This window comes from Aspergillus viridinutans (assembly GCF_018404265.1).
Source record: "Aspergillus viridinutans IFM 47045 DNA, scaffold_7, whole genome shotgun sequence".
Taxonomy (NCBI): domain Eukaryota; kingdom Fungi; phylum Ascomycota; class Eurotiomycetes; order Eurotiales; family Aspergillaceae; genus Aspergillus; species Aspergillus viridinutans.
The window spans coordinates 1,980,735-2,004,299 of record NW_025091223.1 but is presented as its reverse complement, the minus strand read 5'-3'; the positions used below and the strand labels follow the sequence as shown (position 1 = coordinate 2,004,299).

The following is a 23,565-nucleotide window of genomic DNA, read 5'->3' as shown; positions in this document are numbered from 1 at the left end:
TAGTAATCTAATCATAGTTAGAATAGTAATAAAGGCTATACTAGTTCTACTAAATTATTAAACTTTTCTATAGCCCCTTTAAGATAGGGGCTAGCTATCTTAATTAATAATTATATAAGTCTTACCTAATACAGAGCCTTAAAATAGTCTAAGTACTAGTAATACTTAGGGCTGTCTAGGCTGCTAGATTAGAGTTTACTAGGTATAAGTATAACCTAAGTTTATTAGTATTAATCTAACTATAGTTAGATTAAAACTTATCTACTTTTTTATAGTAGAATCCTACTAGAGAGTCTCCTCTTCTACTTTAGACTATAGGCTAAGGATAAAGTCCTTTATAATTACTTTAAGATCTATATTAGGAGGAAATGGTCTGCTTACCCCCTTATATAAGGTTAAATCTATTAATAGAATATTCTTAACTTCTATATCCTATATAAATACCTTTAGATCATTACTTATAGTACTTAGGTAGACCTATATAGGATCTACCTAGACCATTATATGCCTAAGAAGCTATTTAATAGTAGATATAATCTTATTATTAATTCTTCTCTAATTAGTCCTAGATATATATTAGTAAAGATCTAACTATAGTTAGATTTAGTCTATATACTAAGTAGGATAAATAAGGTTATAGTTTTAGCATAGGCTCTTAAAGATAGTAATATACTAATTATTATTAAGTACTAATAAGAAACCAGGCTAGTAGTTTCTAAAGGTATACTCCTTAATTATATATAAAGTACCTAGCTTAGGTAGTTCCTCTAAACTCTAGTATTTTAATAGGAGGAGCTATAGTATCTTTCTTTTCTTCTTACTATCCTAATAGTCCTTCTACTTTAGGAAGAATAGTAAGCATAATTAGGCATTAGGTTAGTCTTTATCTAGTTCTAGAATATATTATTAATCTACTAGGGAAATAGAGTATATATAGTCTCTAAAAATATTTTCTCTAAAGTTAAAAAACTTAGAAATTTCCCTAAACCAGATCTAACTATAGTTAGATTAGTAATCATGCACTATAAACACTAATGATAGATATATATTTATAAAGTCTAGTTTTAACTAAATAATTAATTCTATAATATTCTAAGTAAAGTTATGCTCACTATACCTTATAAGGTAATATTTCTTTATAACTTTATAGAACTACTTATATTTTAAGATTATTAGGATCCTTAATATATATTAGAGGTTAATTCTAAATATATTATTAATCTAGTACTTTATAACTATTACTAAAATAAAGGTCTTCTCTCTCTCTAGTTCTAAGAGCACCTCTAATCTACTAATAAATTATACTATATTAAACCTCTTACTATTTACTTTCTGGACAGCCTGCTGGTTAGCCATTAAGGCTGCTATTATATTATTTAGGATTAGATCCTCTGCATAGATATTAACTATCTAATAATATTGCTATTCCTATTAGTAAATATACCTATAATCTAACCATAGGGAGAACATACCTTATTTATTAGTATAGTAATTAGATTACTATTAACATCTATAGCAGACTTTACTACTAAATTATATTACTTATTAAGGAGACTGTAAAGCGCAACCACCTAGTACTAGCTATTATAGATTACTAGTAGGGCCACTGAATCAGGTAGTAAGTAAATAAATAGTAACTAGTTCTAAGGAGTGTTAGTAACTAGATCTAATTATAGTTAGATTTATCTATACCTATAAGCTTATTTACTTAAGCACCTGACTATAAAGGGTATTTAGTTAATATTAGCTATCTATAGACTTAAAGTTAAGGTTAGGATTATTTAATAAAATTTTAGCTATATATATAAGAATTAACTTAAACTTAGTGGACTATATTATTACCTAGAGTTAATCTTTAATAGCCTATCTCTATACACTAACTTAGAAGGATTCTTTTAATTTCTAGATTAGGTTTTAATTAATAGCTCTGTTCCTTAATTTTTTCTATTTAAGTGTTAGCTCCTAGATATTAATAGTAAAAGACCTAAGATAGGCTGCCTCTAGTTTCTAATTTACTAGATTATCTATTATTATCTTAGTAATAATAGGTTCTGCTCCTACTTTGGTTACTTTAGTTACTTTAGTTAACTTAGATTTTTTATTAGGGGTGGAGGGCCCAGTGCTGCTACTAGGTTAGCTAGATATAGTATAGCTATATAGATCTAACTATAGTTAGAATTTAACCTTAGAATAATAAATAGTGTAAGGGAATGCCCTCTGGGTAAATCTTACTATAGTTAGATTTACTATAGTTAGATTTACCCTTGGGTAGATAGGGCTAAGAGAATTTTAGTATGAAATAAAGTATAAGGTAATTACCTTAGTATAATTAAATCTAACTATGGTTAGATTAGGGGTTAATATAGGGTTAGGGGCAGGGAGCTTAACTACTTTTAGAAAAACTACTATTTTGCAAAATACTAGAATAAATAGAGAAGATTATTTAAATGCCTGTATATTTATTAGTAGATAAGTATTTATAATGCAGTGCTATCCCTTATACTTATTTATATTTACTATTAAGTTACTATTCTTTATTTAAATCACTATAGCATTCGTGACTTAAGAAGTGGTGAATATTAAAGAACTAAGTTTATAATATAGATATCTTTAATATTCAGGCATATCATATAATTAGTTAGTTTTTATTATATAATCCTACTTATACCATACTTAGTACTAGTTACATGCATTAGCATATACTTATAGCTGACCTATACCCACTATAAAATCTAACTATAGTTAGATTCTCTATCTTATAGTACTTAGTTACTTACTACATAGTTATATAGCACTCAGTTACTTACTATATAGTTATATTATTATATACTTAGCTATATTACCTATTTAAATATATTTAGAATATTATATAGTGCCTCTTCCTTTCTTAAGCTAACTATAGCTATATTCTCTACCTTATAGTATATAGTTGCATACTACTCAGTTGCATACTACTTAGTTATATACTAACTACTCAGTTACATACTACTTAATTAGTCATATAGTTCTTAGACATGTACTTAATTATATTAAAACTATTCATAGTATATAATATATAGTCCTTTCTTAATCTAACTATAGTTAGATTTATTATATTTAGATTATATTAATAGGCACAAGAGGGCTAATATAATGTAATATAGTTATTATTATATATAAATGCTTATGATGTTTATATATATATTTATATATTTTATTATATTTCTAGCTATAAACTATGAACTCACCTAACATAGCTTAAATCTATTATTTATTAAGTTAGGATAAAACCTTTGCATCTTAACTCTTATATAAATTATATTTTAAATTAAAATAATCAGTATATAAAGAGATATTGTCATATCTTATAGGCTTAAGATATTAGGTTTAAAATAGTAGTTTATCTAACTTAAAACTAAACTAAATCTAATTATGGTTAGTTAGTATACGCCTTGCTAGGCCTAGCTAGGTCTAGCTATAGATTTTTATGGTGAAACCACCACCAACCCAGATCAGATCCAGGTTGGCTCTGGGTTCTAAAATTTAAACTCGAAACTGCAGTGGTTCGGTGCTAACTAGGCTTGGACTCACCCAAACTCACACCAAATGCAACTCTACTGTAGGAAGACCTGCTTCTTAACTATTATATCTCTAATCTAATAATAATTAATATTAATATGCTTGCTGCGCGCATGGAATTAAGTATTATAGGCTAGATCTATAGTGGGCTGGCTGTTAGTGTTAATCTATATAGGGTGTATGCTGTTGAAGCTAATATCTTTAAGAAGATAGATAAGCTAGATAGCTTCCTTTATAGTATAAATAATAGTAATATATTTAGCCTTATATATAGATAAAGAGATAACTAATTATAGCTTAGAAGCCCATAAGATAGGCTTATTACTAAATATAAAGATATATCTAGTAGTTAAACAGCATGTGTTAATACATCCTATATAATCTATATTAACATAGCTAATAATAATATCTAGCTTATGCATGACATCTTTTATGTTATAAGGCTTATAGATGATTCTGATATCCAGGGTCTAATAGAAGAATTAAATAAGATGAATAAGATACTTAAGATATAATTTATTAGGATTTATGGTATATCTAGCTAGCTTCCTAATAGTAAAGGTAGTATCCAGCCTAGTCTATAGTATTAGATATATAACTAAGCTAACTCCTACTCTATATCTCTCTTTAAGTTTAAGATTATATCTAATAGGCTTATTTAATTTAACTAGCTAAGCACCTTCTTCTATGGGTATTGCTGTGGTTTTAACTAAATATAGATTAAATATATTAATAAGATATTAAAGATAAGTATATTAAGATAGCTTAATCTATCTTTTCTTAATATCTAGGTCTATCTTCATGCCTAGATAATAGGTAGCTAGGCTGATAAGTAAAATATTAAATAGCTTACTAATAGCCTTATACACCCCCTTAGTGATCTGCTTAGAGGATCTGGTAATCTCTATATTATTAATATATAAGATGAGGAGCACGCTATAGGTGTTAAAGAAGAGGTATTTATTAATCTTAGATAGTTATAATCTAATCTTAGTAACTCTGCTATAGAAGATAAGATACTAGGCCTGTGTAGATTACTTTAATCTATATAAAGGAAGTAATAGTCTATATATATAGCTAGATTTATTATTAAAATCTAGTAGCTGCTTTATATAGATAACTTTACTATTAAAGAATTTACCCTGTAGGAAAGTAAGCTTGATATCTGCCTTAATATAATAATAGCCTAAGATAGCTATGAGCATGAAGAATAGGTGGATAGTAGCTAGCTTTATAGTAGGGGAAAATATCTAGTTAAAGTCTACTCTAGGTATTTAGGTATAGCCTTTAGTGACCTATCTTACCTTAAATTAGATAATCTTATTATTAGTGCTAATCTTAATCTTATAGACCTAATACCCCTTAATAGCCTTATAGCTAGTAGATAGGACCTTAAGTACCTAGGTGCCTTACTTAATAAGATTATCTACTTCTACTTTTATAGTATTCTACTAATTATCTACTTCAGGAGAGTTAATTACCTTATAAAAGGAAGAAGGCTTAATAATATTAGTATAATTATTACTAATATATATATACCTAATAATAATATAATTTTATATATACTTCTCTATAACCTTAGTATTAATATAATACACCCCCTGTTCTATAAGCTAAATTACTTCTAGCTAGGAATAATCTAGAAGGTCTTCTACTAGCTTACTAAAAAGGCCTCTATATAGGAAGTTAATATCCTTAGTAATGCTAGGACCTACCTCTATATATATTTATGGTATAGGGATGCTGTCCTCTAGTCTAGGTAGATTAGGTATAGTTAGATCCTGGCCTTTAATAATATCTTAATCTAAATTATCATTGCTAATAACCTTATTTAGATTATGGTTAGTAGGTGGAATAGCTAGTAGATTAATAAATTTACTATAATTATTATCTAGATTACTATAGAGATCTGGATTACTTCCTTCTTTAAAAATAATATTATAGGTATATTTAACTTTATTAGTTACTAATATCTAAATAATATATTACTTGCCTAGGCTAGTGTAGCTAACTAAATAGTAGTAAATAGTATATAGATTAATCTTTATAACACCCTACTTAGATTTAATTTTATTAGTAATAGTAAGATATCTAACTAAACCTAAGATCTGTAGAGAGCTAACATCTGGATATTTACTAAAGTATATTTTATATAGAGTTATATTCTTACCTTAAATAGGTAAGATATTCTTAATTAGAATAACTCCCTTTATAATTTCACCCTAGAGTTTATATAGAATAGTTTTATTATTAATAATAGTATAAACCTTTATTAGAATAGTGCGCATGAGATGTTCTATAACTAGATTCTAGCTATAAGTATATAGTGCTATAAGTTCTTATTTAATTAATTTAGCTCTAGCCTATACTTGATTCTCTTTCTTAATAAATTCTCCTCTATTATTAGTATAAATAATTTATATCTTAACACCTGCATACTCTTCTTCTTTAATAAAGAGCTTAATAAGTGGTATTACTTAGTGCCTATATTTAAGTAATTAGATAGTAACCTAGCTATTAAACTAATCTATAATAATTATCTAGTAGCAAGCTCTAGTGATGTAGTTATCTAGTATATTATTATAGCTACTATTAATATTAATAAAGATATATTCCCTATATTACTTAACAGGAGATATAGTGATGTGCCCCTTATAGACTATTATATTAGCTACTATATAAGATTTATAGGTATACTTAGGAATTAATAGTCCCTTAATATCCATTCTGTTGACTATTTTGGACACATGAATGATATTAGGAATTAATAAATATATAAAATAATAGTGCTAAGTTATTAGATTAACCTTATCTTTCTTTAATATATAAATATTAGCATAATTATTATATAGTAGATCTAAAATAAGTATGTATTACTTGCTCAGGACCTCTTATCTAGTCTAGATATAAGTTTTAATATTAGAATAAGGTTTTACTAATTCTTACTTAGCTTACTTATAATCTTCTTATAGCATATAATCTTACTAAGAGAATAGTTAATTATTACCTCTCTTAGGATAGTAAGGGAATGCTATTAGCTATATCTTAAATAATATATCTAGCTTAGTTAGTTTAACTAGCTTATTAGTCTTAATAGTGGCATTACTTCCCATAAGATAAAGAATATAGGTATTCTAGATGATATCTCTATATCTAATAATTATTTTATCTAATAGGTAAGTAATAATAATACTATCTAGTAGAAGATTAACTTCTAGACCCTTATAGCCTAATCTAATAGTGCCTAAAAGATTGACTACTACCTCAGGGATATAGAGAATATTAGTAATAATAATATATCTAGTATATCCACCTAGATGTGTAAGATATAAGATAATATCCCTAATTAAATCAGAATATATAATTTACCCTATTACTATCTTAATTCCCTATTTATATGGCTTCCTTAAGCTATCTATAAAGTTCACAGGTATTATAATAAAGTGTTTAGTAGCTCTAGAGTTAATTATCTAATTACTAGTGCTAGCATATAGGCATAGAGCTAGATTAATAGTAATAATTACTATCTATATGTATTTAATATCTTATTTAACTAATTAGGAGGTAAGGATGCTATTATTATTAATTAAATTATTATTAGTAGGGGGAAGGACTCCATTATCTTTATTATTAATAGTATAGAAGGTAAGCATCATTTCTTTAAGTATTATAGTAGTTAATTATTAGTTATTTAGTATATTATTATTAGTGCCTATTACATGAGCATAATTATAATAATTAGTTTAATTTAATTAATTAGATAAATTCTTCCTGTCTAGCTTCTTATCTAGATTTAATTCCTAGTAGTCAGGCTTCTTATAGCCTGTTTTACTATAATAATAATATTTCTAGTTCTTCCTAGTTTCCTAGGGAACCTTGCTATTGGAATCTTTCTAGTTATTTAAATTAGAATTAGAATTAGACTAATTTAATTAGTTTAATTTATCCTTAGAATTACTATCCTTCTGAGCCAGCTTCTTCCCTTTCTATACTTTTATAATATTTATAGATAATATATTAAACTTCATATGCATCTCCTCCTGAATGAGAATCTATATAATATTATTAAATATAGCAGTTCTCTTATCATAGTAACTATTAAGATAAGATATAAGGAATATCTTCTATATCTTATTAAGATTATAGAGTAAGAATTAGATCTTAATAGATTTAGGAAGCTGCTTATCTTTCTTAAGGCTATAATTAAATTTATTAAGTGCTTGAGATAGTTTTAATATATAATCTTAGACTCTATTATAGCTATTATATATTATATTAATAGCTATCTATAGCCCTTTAAAGGACTATATATCTACTATTATATTATATTTATTATTAAGATAGTCCTAAATAGCTTTAGATAATTCTAAATTAATTACTTTATATCTAATAGTATAAGATAAGATAGAATAAATAGCTCTATAAGCCTTATTATCTATCTTCTCCTAATCTTAAATAGCCTTTTTAATTCTCTCTTACTACTTAGTAAGCTTAGCTTTATCTAATAATCTAGTCTAATAGCCTACTTCTAGCAGCTTTAGCTTCTTATAAGTTCTATTTATAGTCTGCTAAATACCCTAGCTATATAGATATATTTTTATAGCTTTAGACTATATTTAATAGGAATCTATATCTATAAGTAATAGTAGCTTATGGAGATCTACTTAAGGCATCTTAAAGGAAGATTTTAATAAAAGAGATAAGGTTTTAGATACATCCCTTAAGGGAATAAGGTTTTAGATATATCTAAGGGTAACTACTAGGCTTCTACACCTGTAAGGATTCTTAAATATAAGAATCCTTACAGGGCCCTGTTAATTAAGGTAATAAAAGGATAGTTTCTGTCTTAGGTAGAATGTCCAGCCTAGATAAATATTTTAGGCAGAATATTTGCTAAAAGAGGCTTTTAAAAGTAAAAAGTAGTAAAATAGCTTAAGAAAAGAACTTAAGAATAATTCCCTAGAGCTCTCTAAGAGGCTCCGGGCTCATAACCTATAGAATAAGCAGAGAGAGGTTCAGAATATAAAGATATTTTATTAATTTATTATGTATGTAAATCTATATTTACTATCATACAGTGGAAGGAGCAATCTACTAGGCAAGATCACATGATTGGATCTCCGCCATACTGAGTATGGCCACATTCAAGTGGACGCCGCCTGCAGTGGTGAAGTTGCTTTAGGACGGGGTGCTGTCAATCCTCAAATGGCCGGGATGCTCGTGCAGTAGGCCCACCTCCGGCGATGAAGAAAATCAAACCGCAGGTAGCGGTAATGGGGGCCGTGGCGAGCCTGCACCTCCCGGCCAGACAACTTCGACCCCAGGAGCCCCGCAGACGAGCCAGCCCGACACTGGAGGGGAGTCGGCGAGATGAATGGAGTAGTCAACGCGGCCGGCATCGTGGGCAGCGGTGCCGGCGACGATCCCTCCAGTGGTCAAACTAGTGAAGAGGCCGGGGAGTAAGCCGTCCACTCCTTTTTCTTTTTATTTTTATACAAATTGCCAGTCGTTTGCTTATTTTGCTTTTACTTTTGTATGTTTTATTTTTGTATTTTTATTTTAGATAGATTTTAGATAGTTTTTTCGTTGTTTTTTTTTTTTTTCCTTTTTTTTGGGCCATGGTGGCCGGTGTTCTTCTTTTGGGGGGGCTTCGAGCCCCCGGGTGGGTAGGCGGGCAAAAGAAGAACAGAAAAAAAGAAGAAAACCGGTGACACGGTATTTGACTTCGTCTGTTGCATGCTTTGTCTCATGATCACTCTCCTCTGACGTTGTTTCAGCAGCAACCCAAAGCTACGCACCACGGGAACGCTGATGTTGTCCATGCGGTCGTCCTGCAACTCTTCCGAGCGAACCAGTGGCTCTCTTCTCAAAGCATCATAACATGAGGACCTGGAACGTCGGTTTAGGTGCGATGTACGGGTCTGACGAACGTTAGCCGCATGCTCCGATCAAGATCCTCGAAGCACTTACAACTCTCCATCAGAAGCACCTCGTTCCACAGATTCTCTGCGCCTCTCTCGCCCGGCTGATCGGTATAGAAGAACCCACCTAGCGTTTCCCTCGCTTTCTCCCATTCGACCAAATCCAGACGACGCGCCATCTCCGTTAGCCGGCTGACGAACCAGGGGTAACATTTATAGCCTTGCGACGCCATCCCTCCGATGAACAGGATCCAGAAGAGGAGATCCGGCGCGGTGGACTGGGCATGTCCGTATGCCGGTACCAGACTCCTCCTCAAAGCGTCGACCATGAACTGCATGAACGGAAAGGCCTGAAAATGCCAGATCCGCAGGTTCAGGTAGATCAGCAGGGACAAACGCAGTGACTCCTGCAACAGAGTCGTGTCGGTCTCATACACGGTCGATAGGAGCTGGTGCTCGAACACCAAGAAGAGGTTGTTGTCCGTCGGCAGGACGATCGAGGGCTGCTGCTGCGCGGTCTCGAAGTAGATGATTAGGCGCCGCAGAATCTGGACGAAAGTCTTCAAGGTGTTGTCTAAGGGTGTGTACCGCGGTGCGGCGAAGAAGCGGTTCCCCAGTGCCTCGAGAGATTTGGAGACGTGAAGGTGTTCCGTTGAGCGGAAGAGGGTTAATTCCTGGAGAATCTCGCTGCGCCAGCGGGCGGACATGGGAAACGTGGGATGGGAGTTTTGGAGGGCTGCGCTTTTAACATCGCTCCTGCACAAGTTCTGTCACTTCCGTCTCTACGTCTCGATGGGGAATTGGAACTGGACGTACTGGTAGATTTTTGAGAGGGTCATGTGGTCCAGGGCGTCGAGGCCGCCAAGGAGATGGATGAGTCTCTTCAGACCTTTCATATGTGCTTGTACAGCCTCAAAGTTGGCATCCATAGCCTCAATAGCCACCAGCAATGCTATAATAAGGGTGGTGGACTCTGCAACAGCTTTTATAGGATCTTATAGGATATCATTCAGGGTTTTAAGGGTGTTCCCATAAAGATAGAGGGAGTCTTTAATTAATTTCTTAAAGGCTATAGAGGTGACTCTATTATTAGATTTAAGGGTTGCATGGTGGCCTACTATAAGGAAGAGGAGCACTTAGAGCAGAGCTAGCTAGGAGATTACTTACTACCACTACTAAATACTCATGCGGGTGGAGTCAAGGGGATAATAAGAGGTAATAGTATAAATCTAGACTAGACTTATTAGTATATCTCCTCATTAAACTATGAGCAGCTCATACAATAATGAAAATATAGATTTATTAAGTTAGATATTTGCACAGCCAAGGCAGAAAAGGGATCTATAAAACCCTAGCTTAGATATGCTTTCAAAGACCACATCTCTAATATTTTTATAACCTAATTAAAAGTGCCCTATAGACAGTCTGACTGGAACTCTTTATTCTCTTCTGTGATGGCATCCTAAGGATATATAGGTGATAAATTCAAGGTTCCACTAAGAATAAGACATGAGGATGATTTTAATAGCTTTAAAGGTTTCAGCCTTGTAATTAAGGCTTATTTTTTCTTCTAGTAGTAGTTTTACAGGAGAAATGCCTGCTTTTACTTATTAACTAAGGGATTCTGCGGGTTGTCAGCCTGCAAGTTAATAAATAGAAAGGTAGGCTTAGAGTTACTACAGAGCCTAGGTAAGGCCTTAATTCCTAGGGATAAGCTAGATGAGGATAATAGTTTTAATAAAACTATAAATAATATAGTAATTATGTTATAACTAAACTAAGCTTACTAATAAATTAAGAGCTAACGCTCCTATTATATATCTTTTATATAACTACATGAGCGACTGCCTTCCATCCTAATTATAGAAGGGATGAATTCCTATTTTAGGTTAGCAGATGAAGTATATTAATATACTACTCAAGCTATAATCATAATAGTAACCTAATCAGCCCTCCCTCTCAGGTCAGGAGGGACGGGCCGCGGGTAAAAACAGCCAACTAGATAGTATAAATTTAGTTATTAGCATTAGATACACAATTAGTAATAGCAGAGGTTATAATGTGGCAGTATCAGTTAAGTCAGACATATATCCTATCTAATTCCCTTCAACAAGCTATTTGCGATTATGTAGCCAAGAAAAAGAGATAGGGATACCATCATTATAGGTAAAAAAGTGAAACAAGCTAGACTATAGACAGGATAGATAACTAACTAAGGCTAGAGGAATTCTCCCTAATATTAGTGAAATCATCCAGATGCTGCTAGAAGTCATCTAATTTCCTTGACCCTTCAGATGAGGAACAAAGCAACAGGGACAGAGAAGTCTCATCTATAAGAACAGACAAGGAGCAGGGACCTTTTAGTTAGTATAAAATAGTAGAGATAACCTCCCATTACTGGCAGAGGGTCTTAACCTTAGCTTATAGGGCGTCATTCTCTTTAAGCAAGTGGCAGACCTTATCCATCCACTTAGTATACTGATCCAGCAGAGTCTGGCATTTGATTTGGAGGTCCTCAGTTTTCTGTTGGAGGGTTTTCTACTGCTGGTCCTTGCACTCGCGGAAGCGATGCTGGGCCTCTCAGTTCTGCATGCGCCGTCGGACCTAGGATCGAGTCAGGTTAGCGCTGGAGATAGTGCACAACGTGGGGGCTGGAAGTGTAAAAATAACATTTTTTAGTTATGCAATCGTGCTGCAGGATGTCGACCATATGTGGATCTAGACTATGCCCTTCGTGCTCGCTCTGCTGAGTACCGGAGTCCGGAGGTGTGGTTGGAAGAGAGAGTCCTCGTGGCATACAAGTTTCATCGATGACTTGGTGGACGCCATATTCGTCCTTTGTCCACATTATCGTAAGCATCTGGATGGCCAATGATTTCTTAGCGTCCTTCGTTCTTACCACTGCGTAGATGAACTCCAACGGCGTGGTGGTGCGATCGCCGATGGACATGTAGGGGCCTGGAAAATGGAGGAGGGAAGTGGGGCTTTGCTGAGCACGATGGGCCATCTTGAAGTGGTTTCAACGAGAGAAGGAAGTTGGTCTGGGGGGTTTGAATCAATGTTGGAAGAGATTTCAGGACTCTTATATGTTGATGAAAAGTCCATCCACCTTTTCAGTGAGATATGTCTACATGGTAACCATATCGAAGCTTGAGGGCCATGGACCAAACAGACCAGGCTGAGGCATGCCCCGAAGCGGTTAGTCGGTGGTATTTGTGAAGCCGTTTATTTTAGACAATCCATCGAAAATGCAGTGAGAAAAAACCAACGAATGAGAATATGGTCTCTTGGGCCAGGGTCTCACATTATTTCTGTAGTACCCTCAAGTTCCGTCCCATCCAGCCAAATCTATTGGACAATGCTCGATATCGCAAATCGCAAATCTGACGTCCGCCGGAGAAACAGACGGTAAATGAAAGATATGTCCATAAAAAGAGTAGCCACATGGTAAGATCTGATAACGCCAATTAAAAGTAGACTCGCTGGAAGTTAAACCACAAGCTATCTCGTGATTACACTCCCCCAATGCTGTCTCACTATTATTATGTCGTATGTCTCTGCCTTTGGCTTGCTAGACTTGGTAGGAATAGACGGTAATATTGCGCATTTGTTCATTGCGGCTGCTGCAGGAAACCTCTACCGAGGAGTATGCCTATTATATCAAGAGTGGTCGCTGTTAACCTCCCCATCTGCAACTTCTTCCAGCGCCTGATATGAGTTTGCTTTTGAGGCTAAATGTACAGTATCTTTACTTGAGCATTGCTGGATTCTATAGAGCTTTATTTTATTGCCATAGAGGCCTATTCGCAATCCGGTAGAAGATAACCTGGGGCAGTATCTCTATCTTTGCGCCAAATCTGCCTGGCCCATGCCAAGATCATAACAATCGGACCTGGAAATTCGGTCTGACAGCATCAGAGGAGGTGGTCGACGCCGAGCTGGAGGAGCTGGCAGGGATGGCGGGGGCAGAAAGGTCGGCACTGTCGCAGGAGCAGTGTCTGGGACTTTCACTATAATAGATGGGTTAGTGACCGTCCTTGTTAGACATAGTCAAGGTAGATAGTATCACTTACCTATACTTATAGTGGGCGAGTTGGACCTGGATTGGGGAGTACGCAAGCACCATGACCACGACACAGGAAAAGAACAGTCACATCAACGCGGAGACAGTCGCACATATTGACATTTGATGTAGAGACGCAGTAGGAGGAGCAGCGATAAAGGAAAATGGGATGAAAAAATGAGATGAATGTATGAGAAACGTGATAAGTCAGAAAGAAAACGGAAAGAAATATAACAAGCAGCACAATGATAATCGTCGTCGCCCATTTCCAGCTTCTTAAGGTGGCGTTTGGTCTTGTTATGCACCCTGAGCGAAGCCGCGTCACAACAAGACACATCGCAGTTGTAAGTCTTTGCAGCCACAGCTGCCTTTTATCCGGCTCGTGTCGGCTCCTTCTGGGTTGTTCCTGGCCCGAAACTCAGGAGTGGAATTGGCACGCAAAGCTCTCTGATAGCGGTACTGGTATAACCGATCCTTCTCTCTGGTGTCTGCCGCGATCTGGACGAGTTGTTCTGGTGTATAGTCCACATTACCCAGGATCCCCTTGAGGAGAGGGTTATGTGAACATAGGCCGTTGTATTCGAAAGAAGATGGTAACCATAGGCACTCATCATATTGCTTGTCTTTCGAACGCATCGACCAGAAGAGACAAGATAAACATGCTTCCTGACAAGAATAAAGGAGCGAAACATTCCAACGTCATAAGGTTCAGGAATTGGCATATACGCAAGTACAGCCTTATGAACAAATGTGAATCTATTATTTTTTGCTTACTGCACAAATCATGGGGTGAGTTTTCCCACCTCATGTTGTTGGTTCCAAGCAGATCTCAACAGTGTCGTCAACTTCGTCCCAGGCATCTTAAACCTTGGAATGTACGTTCCAGATTAATTCAGCGTTGGTCTCCATATCCGATTTGTCCAGGACAATGTCCCCTTCCCCAGGATTGGCGGGTCGAAGGAAAAGGTGCTCGAATGATTGCGCCAGAGAGCATCCTGTCACACGAATGGGATCGTTGACTGTCTTCTGGGATATGACAGCCCGCTGAGTTATTTCAGCAACCTTCTTGTTTTCATCCTGTCTTGTTTCCCGTGAAATTAATTCCCATTTTTCGATAGTGACTTCTCTTTTCGTTTGGTGAACAGTAATGTTAAGAGCTGTCTTCACGTCACCACCTGATTCAAACAGCCACCAGCGAGTGTCGTCCGCAAGCTTCGTCCTTGGCTGAGAGTACTTGGCTAGGATTACCACTCTAGGCCAGAGGTCAGAACGGGTTTGCGGAAGGACTTTGGGACGGTATGTCTGGTCGGCTTTCTTTGTGCGCCCGTTCGATGTAATCGCGACTTGTCCCATCACTTGTAGCTCCAAGTCCAACCTATTCATGAGCACAAACTTGCGATTGATCATAGAATGGAGGGCATTATGCCTGCTCATGAGCTGCTGTAGTCATCCTCACAAGAAGTACAGCAAGATCAGGAATATATTCATAAAATGAGCTGCTGAGAAGCTTTTCGCAATCTCTGAGAATGTTTGCTCGTCAACATTAGAAATGATAATAAACTGGCTTCTATGGCCAGTCGTGTCTTCCTCAAAGGCAGGATATTCACTGTCAAGGACTTTAAGAAAATGTTCTTCTCCGTAGTACTGATATTCACTGGTTGCAGGATTAACATGCAATAGCTGCTGATAGCTATTCTGCCTACCTGCTTTCACTGCCATTATGACTGAGTAGCTAGCTTTGATGGTATCCGCTTGTAGTAGAAGGCAGATGAGGTCAAAGGCAGGGTACTTCTATAGTCATGATAATCCCAAAGGAATCGTCCCCGTTGCTTTTTTTGTCTGTCTATTAGGTCTTACAGCAATCTTTATGTCTGGAGGTTTGCCTTACGAGAGGGTAGCGAGATACATCATGATTTGTTGTGGACCACAATCCATCAGAAATGCAGTGACGAAAAAACTAACAAATAAGATATCATCTTATGGGTCAGGGTCTTATTAAGATCAGATTATCCCATAGTATCCTCAAGTTCCGTCCCATCCAGCCAAATCAATTGGCTGACATCCGCTGGAGAAACAGATGGTAAATAGTGGATATGTCCATAAAAAGAGTAGCCATATAGTAAATATAATAATATTAATTACAAGGAGTCTCGCAGGAAATTAAACTAATAATAATCTACTGAGTATCTCCATAATTATACTCACCCGCATGTTGTCTCTCTATTATCATCTCTAATGTCCCTGACGGGTTATTCTGTATATGTGTCCCTAGTATCTATCGTTTGCTTGTTAGAATATGGTAGGAGTAGATGGTAATATTGCACATTTGTTCATTGTCTTATGAGGAGTTTGGTAGTTTAACAAAGTACATAAACCAATTCAGCAAAAGCAAAGCACTTGTCGATTGTTGATCTGGACGGTGTCGGCTTCATAGTGGCCCAACTATCCGTTAGGCTGTTTTGATACAGGGCGACAAGAGTATAAAGCGGATATAAACACGTAGAAGATAAACTGCAGTCTCAACAAGAGATGAATGATAATTGCAAGTCTAAGAACAACCTTGATAACTGTGCCAGACAATGTAGGGAAGAAATGATGGACAACATGGGAGCAATGTCGCTAGTCGTACTATAATTCAAACTCATGCCGCATTATATGGAAAGGGATGTCTATTTGTAAAGTCGAATCACTCAGGTTTCCCCAAATGCCGCCACCTTCTTAGGCCGAGACCGACAGTGTAGCCTGTCCCGATTGATCGGCTGAGGTATTCTGGATGCCCAACTTGTCATGTAGACTGATTTCAAGATAGAGGCCCTGGGACGACCTATATTCATTTGCTGTTTTCCACTTGGTGAGGAATGTGAGGATGCTGTAGCTGTTAAGCTAGAAGCCCCCAGGATTGGGATACGGCCGGAAAACGTACGCCTCTTCTTTTGATGCCTTGAGCGCCTCAAACGGCTGGTGTCATATCTAGAGCTCTCAGTTGTCGATGACGTAGGATTTGTGACTTCGCTGTCGGTCTCAAATTCATTTGGATAGTGATAGTAGGAGTAGTAGGAGAAGTAATAGTAGTAGTAGTAGACTATAGAGCGATCTGTCGCAGGCGGAGGCTCTGGGACGTCGTTGTAGTCATGACAGGCATTCGCATATGGACTCGAACGGCTCGTGCCAGACTCAAAGCTCTCAGTTGTCAAGGGCGGAGGATTTGTGAGTTCACTGTCGGTCTGGCTGTAATTTGGATAGTGGTAGTTGTGGTAGTAGCAGTAGTAGTGGTAGTAGTAGTCGATTATACAGGGATCTGTCACCGGTGGAGGCTTCGGGACGTCATTGTAGTTCTGACAGGCATTCGGATATGGACTCGAATGGCTCGTGCCAGGCTCAAAGCTCTCGGTTTTCAAGGTCGAGGGATTTGTGACTTCGCTGTCGGGCTGGCATGGATTTCGATATTGACAGGCTGGATATTGACACGTGCACTTCCCAGAGGCGACCTTCTTCCTACAAACATGAGTTACTCGTCATCACGATAGTCCATATTCAATATACTTCTCATGAACTTTTACATACCTTGGTTCGGCTAGGATGATATACATCAATCCAAATAGCATGCATAGGGTGGATAGCCCCATAATATCCCGGGGTGTGTAGAGAGAGAGATCCTCCATCGTGACTCTGATATGAATGCCACGCTCGGATAAGTTCGTTTACACTTGGGAGTGCTTGGAGACCTCTACTGGTACAACTGAGGAAGAACAGCGATAAAAGAAGGTTAGAGTTGTAGAGAGACTCGATACTCGCAAGAGAGTAGACGTCTTGATTGATTGAGGGTTGATATGTCTGGGAAAAGGTACAAAAAGTCGGCATATGTTGTGTGTGGTCAACGACAAATCATGACGTATTTTGTTGTCCTCTTACCACATTATCATGGCATTCTCTAAAGCTACGCATAATTTAACATCTTGTAAATATGACTGGGAGGTATACGGCCAGATGGCACATTCTTATGCTATCAGGAGCTATCTCGGAATCAAGTAAGAGAATGCAATTTGCATGGCGTAGACAGTATAAAAGTGGACACGGAGGTTGATGTGATGAATTGTAGCTGCCCGCAAGAGAGGAACTATAATCAGCAATGCTAAAAGAAATCACAGGGGATGATGTTACATTCCCTTGTGGAAGAGGAAGTCAAGGCCTTTGGCTGACAATGTGTGGAGGTAATGATGGAAAAACACAGGAGCAATTTTGCTAGTCATAATAATTCATATTCGAGCCAAGTCACAAGGAACAGTGTGGTCTCTATTGTGAGGTTTCGTCAGGAATCAGTCGAGTTTCTCCGAATCTCACCGTCTTGGCTTGAGACCGACGGTGCAGGCCGTACTGGTTGATCGGCTGAGGTATTCTGGATGACGAAACTGATTTCGAGATAGAGGAACCCGACGAAGATGCAGGTGTCAAGTTAGACGCCGCAAGGCCCGCAGGGGTGGGTGTACAGCTGGAATGCGCATGGATTTTCTTCTGATGCCTGGAACAACTTGAATGGCTTGTGTTGAGTCTATAGCTTTCAGCTTCTGAGAATGGAGGATTTGTGACTTTGCTGTGGGTCTGGCAGCTATTTAGGTAGTAGTAATTATAGTAGTAGTTATAGTAGTTATAGTAGTTATAGTAGTTATAGTAGTTATAGTAGTTATAGTAGTTATAGTAGTTATAGTAGTCATAGTAGTAGTAATAATAGTAATAGTAGGAATTAAGTATAGAGGTATCTGTTAGTGGAGGATTTATGACTTCACTATAGTCCTTACATATATTTTAACATAGAGACATGCATCCTGGCCCTGAATCAACTTTACTACAAAGATGATACTTGTTATCCTGATGATCCATATGTAATGTACTTCTTGTCTTCTTGTGAACTTCTACATACCTAGGTCCATGCTGGCCGACAGCCAATGCTCCAAGTAGGAGTAGCATCGCAATAGCACAAGTTATGTAGATAGGGGCAAACTCCATAGTGACTCTAATATAAAGGCCACAAGGTTTGGATGAGGTCATGTCCATTTGGGAGTGTTTTGAGACCTCTTCTAACTCAACTAAGGAAGGATTTGTTTTATAAAAAGGCAAAGGGGTATATTGATAGTCGACAAGAGAGTTGATGTCCTGGCTGAATGAGGGTTGATACCTCCGGAGGAAGGTGCACGAAGTTGGTGTATGTTTTGTGTGATCAATGACAAATCATGACATATTTCGCCGCCCTCTTGTATGGCAAGCCATTGATCAGAACCAGAATAGGTAGATTGAGTCGTGCGTGTACTAATCTATATCTATATTTTCATCTCTGCCTTCCATGTTGGCGCAGCGAGACTTGGTATAAGTACAATATTAAAATGCTATGAGTATAGGTAGTTGAAATGTGCCTGTTAATGTAAACATTAATAGTAAGTTTTAGTGAATAGCGCCTGCCCCAGCAAAGTATGTTGTACTTCCTGAAACTCAGTCGAGCACTACTAACTGGTTTAGCATCATGTTCATAGCCTCATAGGTTTCTTTTCTTTATCTACTAACTTTCATAATTGCTCTTGCTTTCATTCGCCATGAAGACTTTAGTAAGGACCACCTCTTTGTATTCACAGGAATAAAATTTCGTGCTCCTTTCTCCAAGCAACAAAGGCATAGATGGTATCCCTCTCTGGATGTAATATAGCTCGCCTACCTATATCTCCTCACTTCCCCTTGGGGACAGAACCTTCTACGCAGATTCCTTAGCTTCTATCGTTTACCGAGTCCCTTCCTTCTTCTCTCCAGACCAACTGATCTTCCCACCCAGTTCTTCTCCTCTGCTTCTGGACTGCACTTGCTGTAGTTGTACACTTGTTCAATCAGCTTTTATCCACCAGCACTCGATTCCGATCAGTCTTGCTCTTTCTAGCAAAGCTCTTGGTAAGGTCTTCGATGCGGTCCTACCCAGTTATCTATCCCTTCCAACTAAATACGAAAGCACACACTAACGTCTCATGGCTATACATTTAGGTTTGAAAGGACACCACTTGGTCTGCCATCCTCTTTGACGCCTCTACGATCGCTCGAACCAACACTCTTACAGCTATGTTTCCTCTGATCTTGAAGCCGGCACGGCCCCTCTGCCCAAAAAAGAGTGGACGAAACCGCCACGAGATGGCCATGATACCGTCTTCGCGCCCTAGCCAGGAAACAGTGGGATACGCCGCTACGTTCAGTGATATGGGGACGCGTCGTTCGCTGTCTTCAAGCTGGTTGCGATCGTTGCGACGATAGCCTTTTCGGCTTTCTTCCCAATCCATATAATTTTTGCTGGCATTCAGACAGTAAGAGCATTGCTCTCAGACTGTTGTTTTGCGCAGGGACAGCGAAGTAAGGTTGATAGAGCCGATAAGGACAGGAACAGTCACTAATGCCTATTGCAGTGGTAATGGACGCACGCGCCCTTATGTCACAAGGTTGAATCCTCCTCCTCCACTTTTTCAATTGGGCCCTCCAGGTCTGCCTGGCCCTCCAGGCCCTCCGCCACCACCAGCGGGTCCAGCAAGCTCCCCTACGGCCATCCCCCTGCCAGCAAGCCCCCCTCCGCTGCGTCTTCCTCCCCCGGGTATGCCGGGGTAATTCTCGCCTCAGCATTTAGCGGGTAAGAGCCCATCGCCTCCAGGCTCGCCGCTTCGGGCTTCCGCTCGAAGCTCATCACGGGCTCCATCAAGGATTTCAAGGCATAGGGCCATGTGGCAGAGCGCACCATCAAGACGCAAGGGGTACCTACTCCCCAGTTAGGTGCCTGGACCTCCTCTTCATCTTGGCTCCCACTCTGGCTCTCAAGGCTCTGCCCCGGCCCCCTCTTCTGGCCCCCCGGCTTCTTGCCGGCACAGTACTTGCTACAGGCGGCAGGTCCTCCTCGCCCGCGCCCACCCGGGGCCGCCAGCCGTTCAAGCCGCCATTTAACCACTACGCCGGAGCTTCGGCCAGGGGCTGGCTCCGCGAGACACCGGGGGGCATCAAGCTTGCCGGCGCCCAAGAAGCGGGCTAAACTGTCACCAGGACAGTTGGTGTAGATATACATACATCCAGAGGTTTTTTTAAAATTTTCCTCTATAAAAAAAAGAATATTCATCTTTTGGTCTTTTTTGGGGGGTTTTCTTTTGGTATGGGTGGGTGGTAGGGGGCTTTCTCCTGTACAATTATAGACCAAAGATAGACCAAAGGACTGGAAGCTTTAGTGGCTGGGTGGGAATGGTGATTACTCCTGTATAATTAATAGACCAAAGATAGACCAAAGATAGACCAAAGGAAGCTTTATCTGACACATTCTCCCTATTAAAGATCATTAATTATACCGTAGCTTTTGGAGAATGCCATGATGGAATTTGATTTGATCCTGTGGTTGAACACGCTCATGAAAGCTGAGGTACAAGAATAGAGGGGAATAATCATTTCTATCATAGTTTTCGGTACAAAAGCACACTTCTACAACGACAGTAACAACTATACTGGACACCGAGGTCAGCACGTCGGGCCGTTACCACGCACGGCTCGACTCTGTACAACACGCACGTCAGCACCACAGCAAGAAGTCTCGGGTCAAATCTCGCCTCCGCCGTGACTTGCAAAGTATCAACGATACGGTGCTTGATGACCGAGGCGACTCAACGGAAGATATTGTGTCGAAAGGCGAAATGGAGCTCGGCAATATGGCCCACGGAGTATACCAGGAAACGACTATTGAGATCACGCACGAAGCTGCAGAGCCAGAGGAAGCTTTACGGAAGCCAAATCGATTCAGCAGAGTCGAAAAATGATTATCACCACCACTCATTCAACCGTAGAAATATCGAAAGGAAATTTTTGATCTAGATTAGTTTAATGATGATTATCATATACTTCATATAAAATATCGATTTTATACAACACCGTTAGGCCCTAGGCGATAGGCAGATGCTTAAGGGCAGAGAAACTGAAATCTAAAAATAGTTGCAGAACAACCAAAACACAGAAACACCCCCAGCTTTTCAATTTTCACCTAAAGCTGCCTATTCTGGTTCCGATCAATGGCTTGGAGGGCTGCAAAATACGTCATGATTTGTTGTGGACCACAGGCAACATATACAACCTACTTCGTCTACCTTCCTCCAGATCACTCAATCAGCCAAGCCATCTACTCTCTGTTGTCGAGTATCAAGTTAATCTACAGACTACAACTTTGTCCCTTTTGTTAATACATTTCTTCCTCGGTTGTGCCTACAGAGGTCTCCAATCACTCCCAAGTCGAACGAGTAACGACCTCATCCGACTCGTGGCATTCACATTAAAATCACCATGGATTCTCTCTTCATATTCTTCATATTATTGGCTTGTATATTCGTACCAATGATACTTTTGGTAATATACGGGATCCTAGATACACGAAGGTATGTAGCACTTCACGAGAAGTACATCGAATATGGATCACCAGGATAACAAGTAACTCATCTTTGTAGGTACAATGCCGCCGCTAAGTCGGGACGCATGCCAGATCTTGTGGCCTACAGCACAAATCCGCCGGCAGTGAATAACTACTACTATAATAACGGCTACCGCTGCTACTGCAACCGTTACTACAACAGCCGCTGCCAGACCGACAGCCAAGTCACAAATCCTCCGGCCTCGACAACTGAGAGCTCTGGACATCGCACCAGCCGTTCGAGTGAATATTCGAATACGTATCAGGACTACAGCGAAGTGGAAAATCCTCCGTCTTCGTCGACGGAGAGCTCTAGACATCGCAGCAGCCATTCGAGGCGTTCCAGGCATAAAAAGAAGACGCGTCCATTTTCCAGCCGTATCCCGAGTCCAGTGCGCTCTACAGCTTCTAACTTAACAGCTGCAACATCCTTGCATTCCTCAGCCCGGGGAAAGCAGCAAATGAACATAGGTCGTCCCAGGGCCTCTATCTTGAAATCAGTCTACATGACGAGTTCAGCATCCAGAATACCTCGGCTGATCAACCAGGCAAGCCTGTACTGTCGGTCTCGGCCCAAGACAGGGCCCAAGACAGTGACATTCGGGGAGACACGAGTGATTCTCGTTTAAATCACAGACAGACATCTCGCACTACATTATGTTGTGTTATGAGTTTGAATTATGATCTTAGGCTAGCTACGTTGCTCCCATGTTTGTCCATCATCCCTTACATACATTACTCGTCAAAGCTTTCAACTTCCTCGTTCAGTCGTCAAAGCAAATGCTGGTACCATACTTCCTCTTCGATCAAGAATGTAGCGCCGTTCTGCTAGGATTGCTCTTGGACTTGCATTCTAATCTGTTTCTATGTTTGTTTATATGTTCAAATATTGCTGAATAGAACAATGACCGGCTCATACAAGCAATTATCTCCATTTGGAGTATGGCGCTTCATAGGCATACAATGCCGAGCCTAATAGAAATGCGGCTTTCTTTTCCCGAGGAGTAATTAGTTCAAGTTAGTAGACAGATGCCTCAAGGCATGAGTCTAGAGCCGCCATCATTGACTACGAATGTCCTTCCAGGTAAACAAAAGTCCAATGTGTCCGGATGTGATCAACCCTTACAAGCCTTGTCATGATATGATTCCCAATAAGCCCCGGACATAGCCATAAAGATAGGCATACATTCAGTTGCTGAGCGCATACGCCTCCTATTACTATGAGTCCTTCCATGTCGATTCGGAACGCTCAAAGCCTGGTCCTGCATCGACAGAATATTGCCCGTCTACCGAGCTCCCAAGAATAGTAACTAGCACGAAATCTATCATAGATGAGTTCCGATAGACAGGTGAGTTTGCACCACTATCAAAGGAAGAATTGTCTTCTAATGAACGCAAGGTTATCCCAACGACATTCATATGACTTATGATCTGCAAGGCATCCTGCGGCTCTGTTCTGATGCCTGCTACAATGGACAAGGGGTAAAGAAATTCTACAAGGTGTGGTAAAACAAGATTCTTATTGTACTAAGTAGTACATGAGGCAACACAGGTCTGTGCGACTAGCG

At 38.6% G+C, this 23,565-nt stretch overlaps 5 protein-coding genes across 5 annotated transcripts; 1 reads left to right on the top strand and 4 right to left on the bottom strand.

Annotated features, from left to right (window-relative positions):
• Positions 1–9,432: 9,432 nt before the first annotated feature.
• Positions 9,433–10,408, bottom strand: Aspvir_009112 (uncharacterized protein; the record flags this gene model as incomplete). The annotated part of the gene is made up of 3 exons (XM_043272264.1): positions 9,433–9,479; positions 9,529–10,235; positions 10,296–10,408. The coding sequence occupies 3 exons, from the start codon at positions 10,406–10,408 to the stop codon at positions 9,433–9,435; spliced, it is 867 nt and encodes a 288-aa protein (XP_043128199.1).
• A 2,948-nt stretch (positions 10,409–13,356) lies between these two features.
• On the bottom strand, positions 13,357–13,605 carry Aspvir_009111 (uncharacterized protein; the record flags this gene model as incomplete). The annotated part of the gene is made up of 2 exons (XM_043272263.1): positions 13,357–13,489; positions 13,553–13,605. 2 exons carry the CDS (start codon positions 13,603–13,605, stop codon positions 13,357–13,359), a joined length of 186 nt encoding a protein of 61 aa, XP_043128198.1.
• Positions 13,606–14,403: 798 nt separating this feature from the next.
• Positions 14,404–14,925, bottom strand: Aspvir_009110 (uncharacterized protein; the record flags this gene model as incomplete). Its single annotated transcript, XM_043272262.1, has 1 exon — positions 14,404–14,925. The coding sequence occupies one exon, from the start codon at positions 14,923–14,925 to the stop codon at positions 14,404–14,406; it is 522 nt and encodes a 173-aa protein (XP_043128197.1).
• Positions 14,926–20,104: 5,179 nt separating this feature from the next.
• Positions 20,105–20,620, bottom strand: Aspvir_009109 (uncharacterized protein; the record flags this gene model as incomplete). Its single annotated transcript, XM_043272261.1, has 1 exon — positions 20,105–20,620. The coding sequence occupies one exon, from the start codon at positions 20,618–20,620 to the stop codon at positions 20,105–20,107; it is 516 nt and encodes a 171-aa protein (XP_043128196.1).
• Positions 20,621–20,917: 297 nt separating this feature from the next.
• Positions 20,918–21,356, top strand: Aspvir_009108 (uncharacterized protein; the record flags this gene model as incomplete). The annotated part of the gene is made up of 2 exons (XM_043272260.1): positions 20,918–20,965; positions 21,003–21,356. 2 exons carry the CDS (start codon positions 20,918–20,920, stop codon positions 21,354–21,356), a joined length of 402 nt encoding a protein of 133 aa, XP_043128195.1.
• Between the last annotated feature and the right edge of the window lie 2,209 nt (positions 21,357–23,565).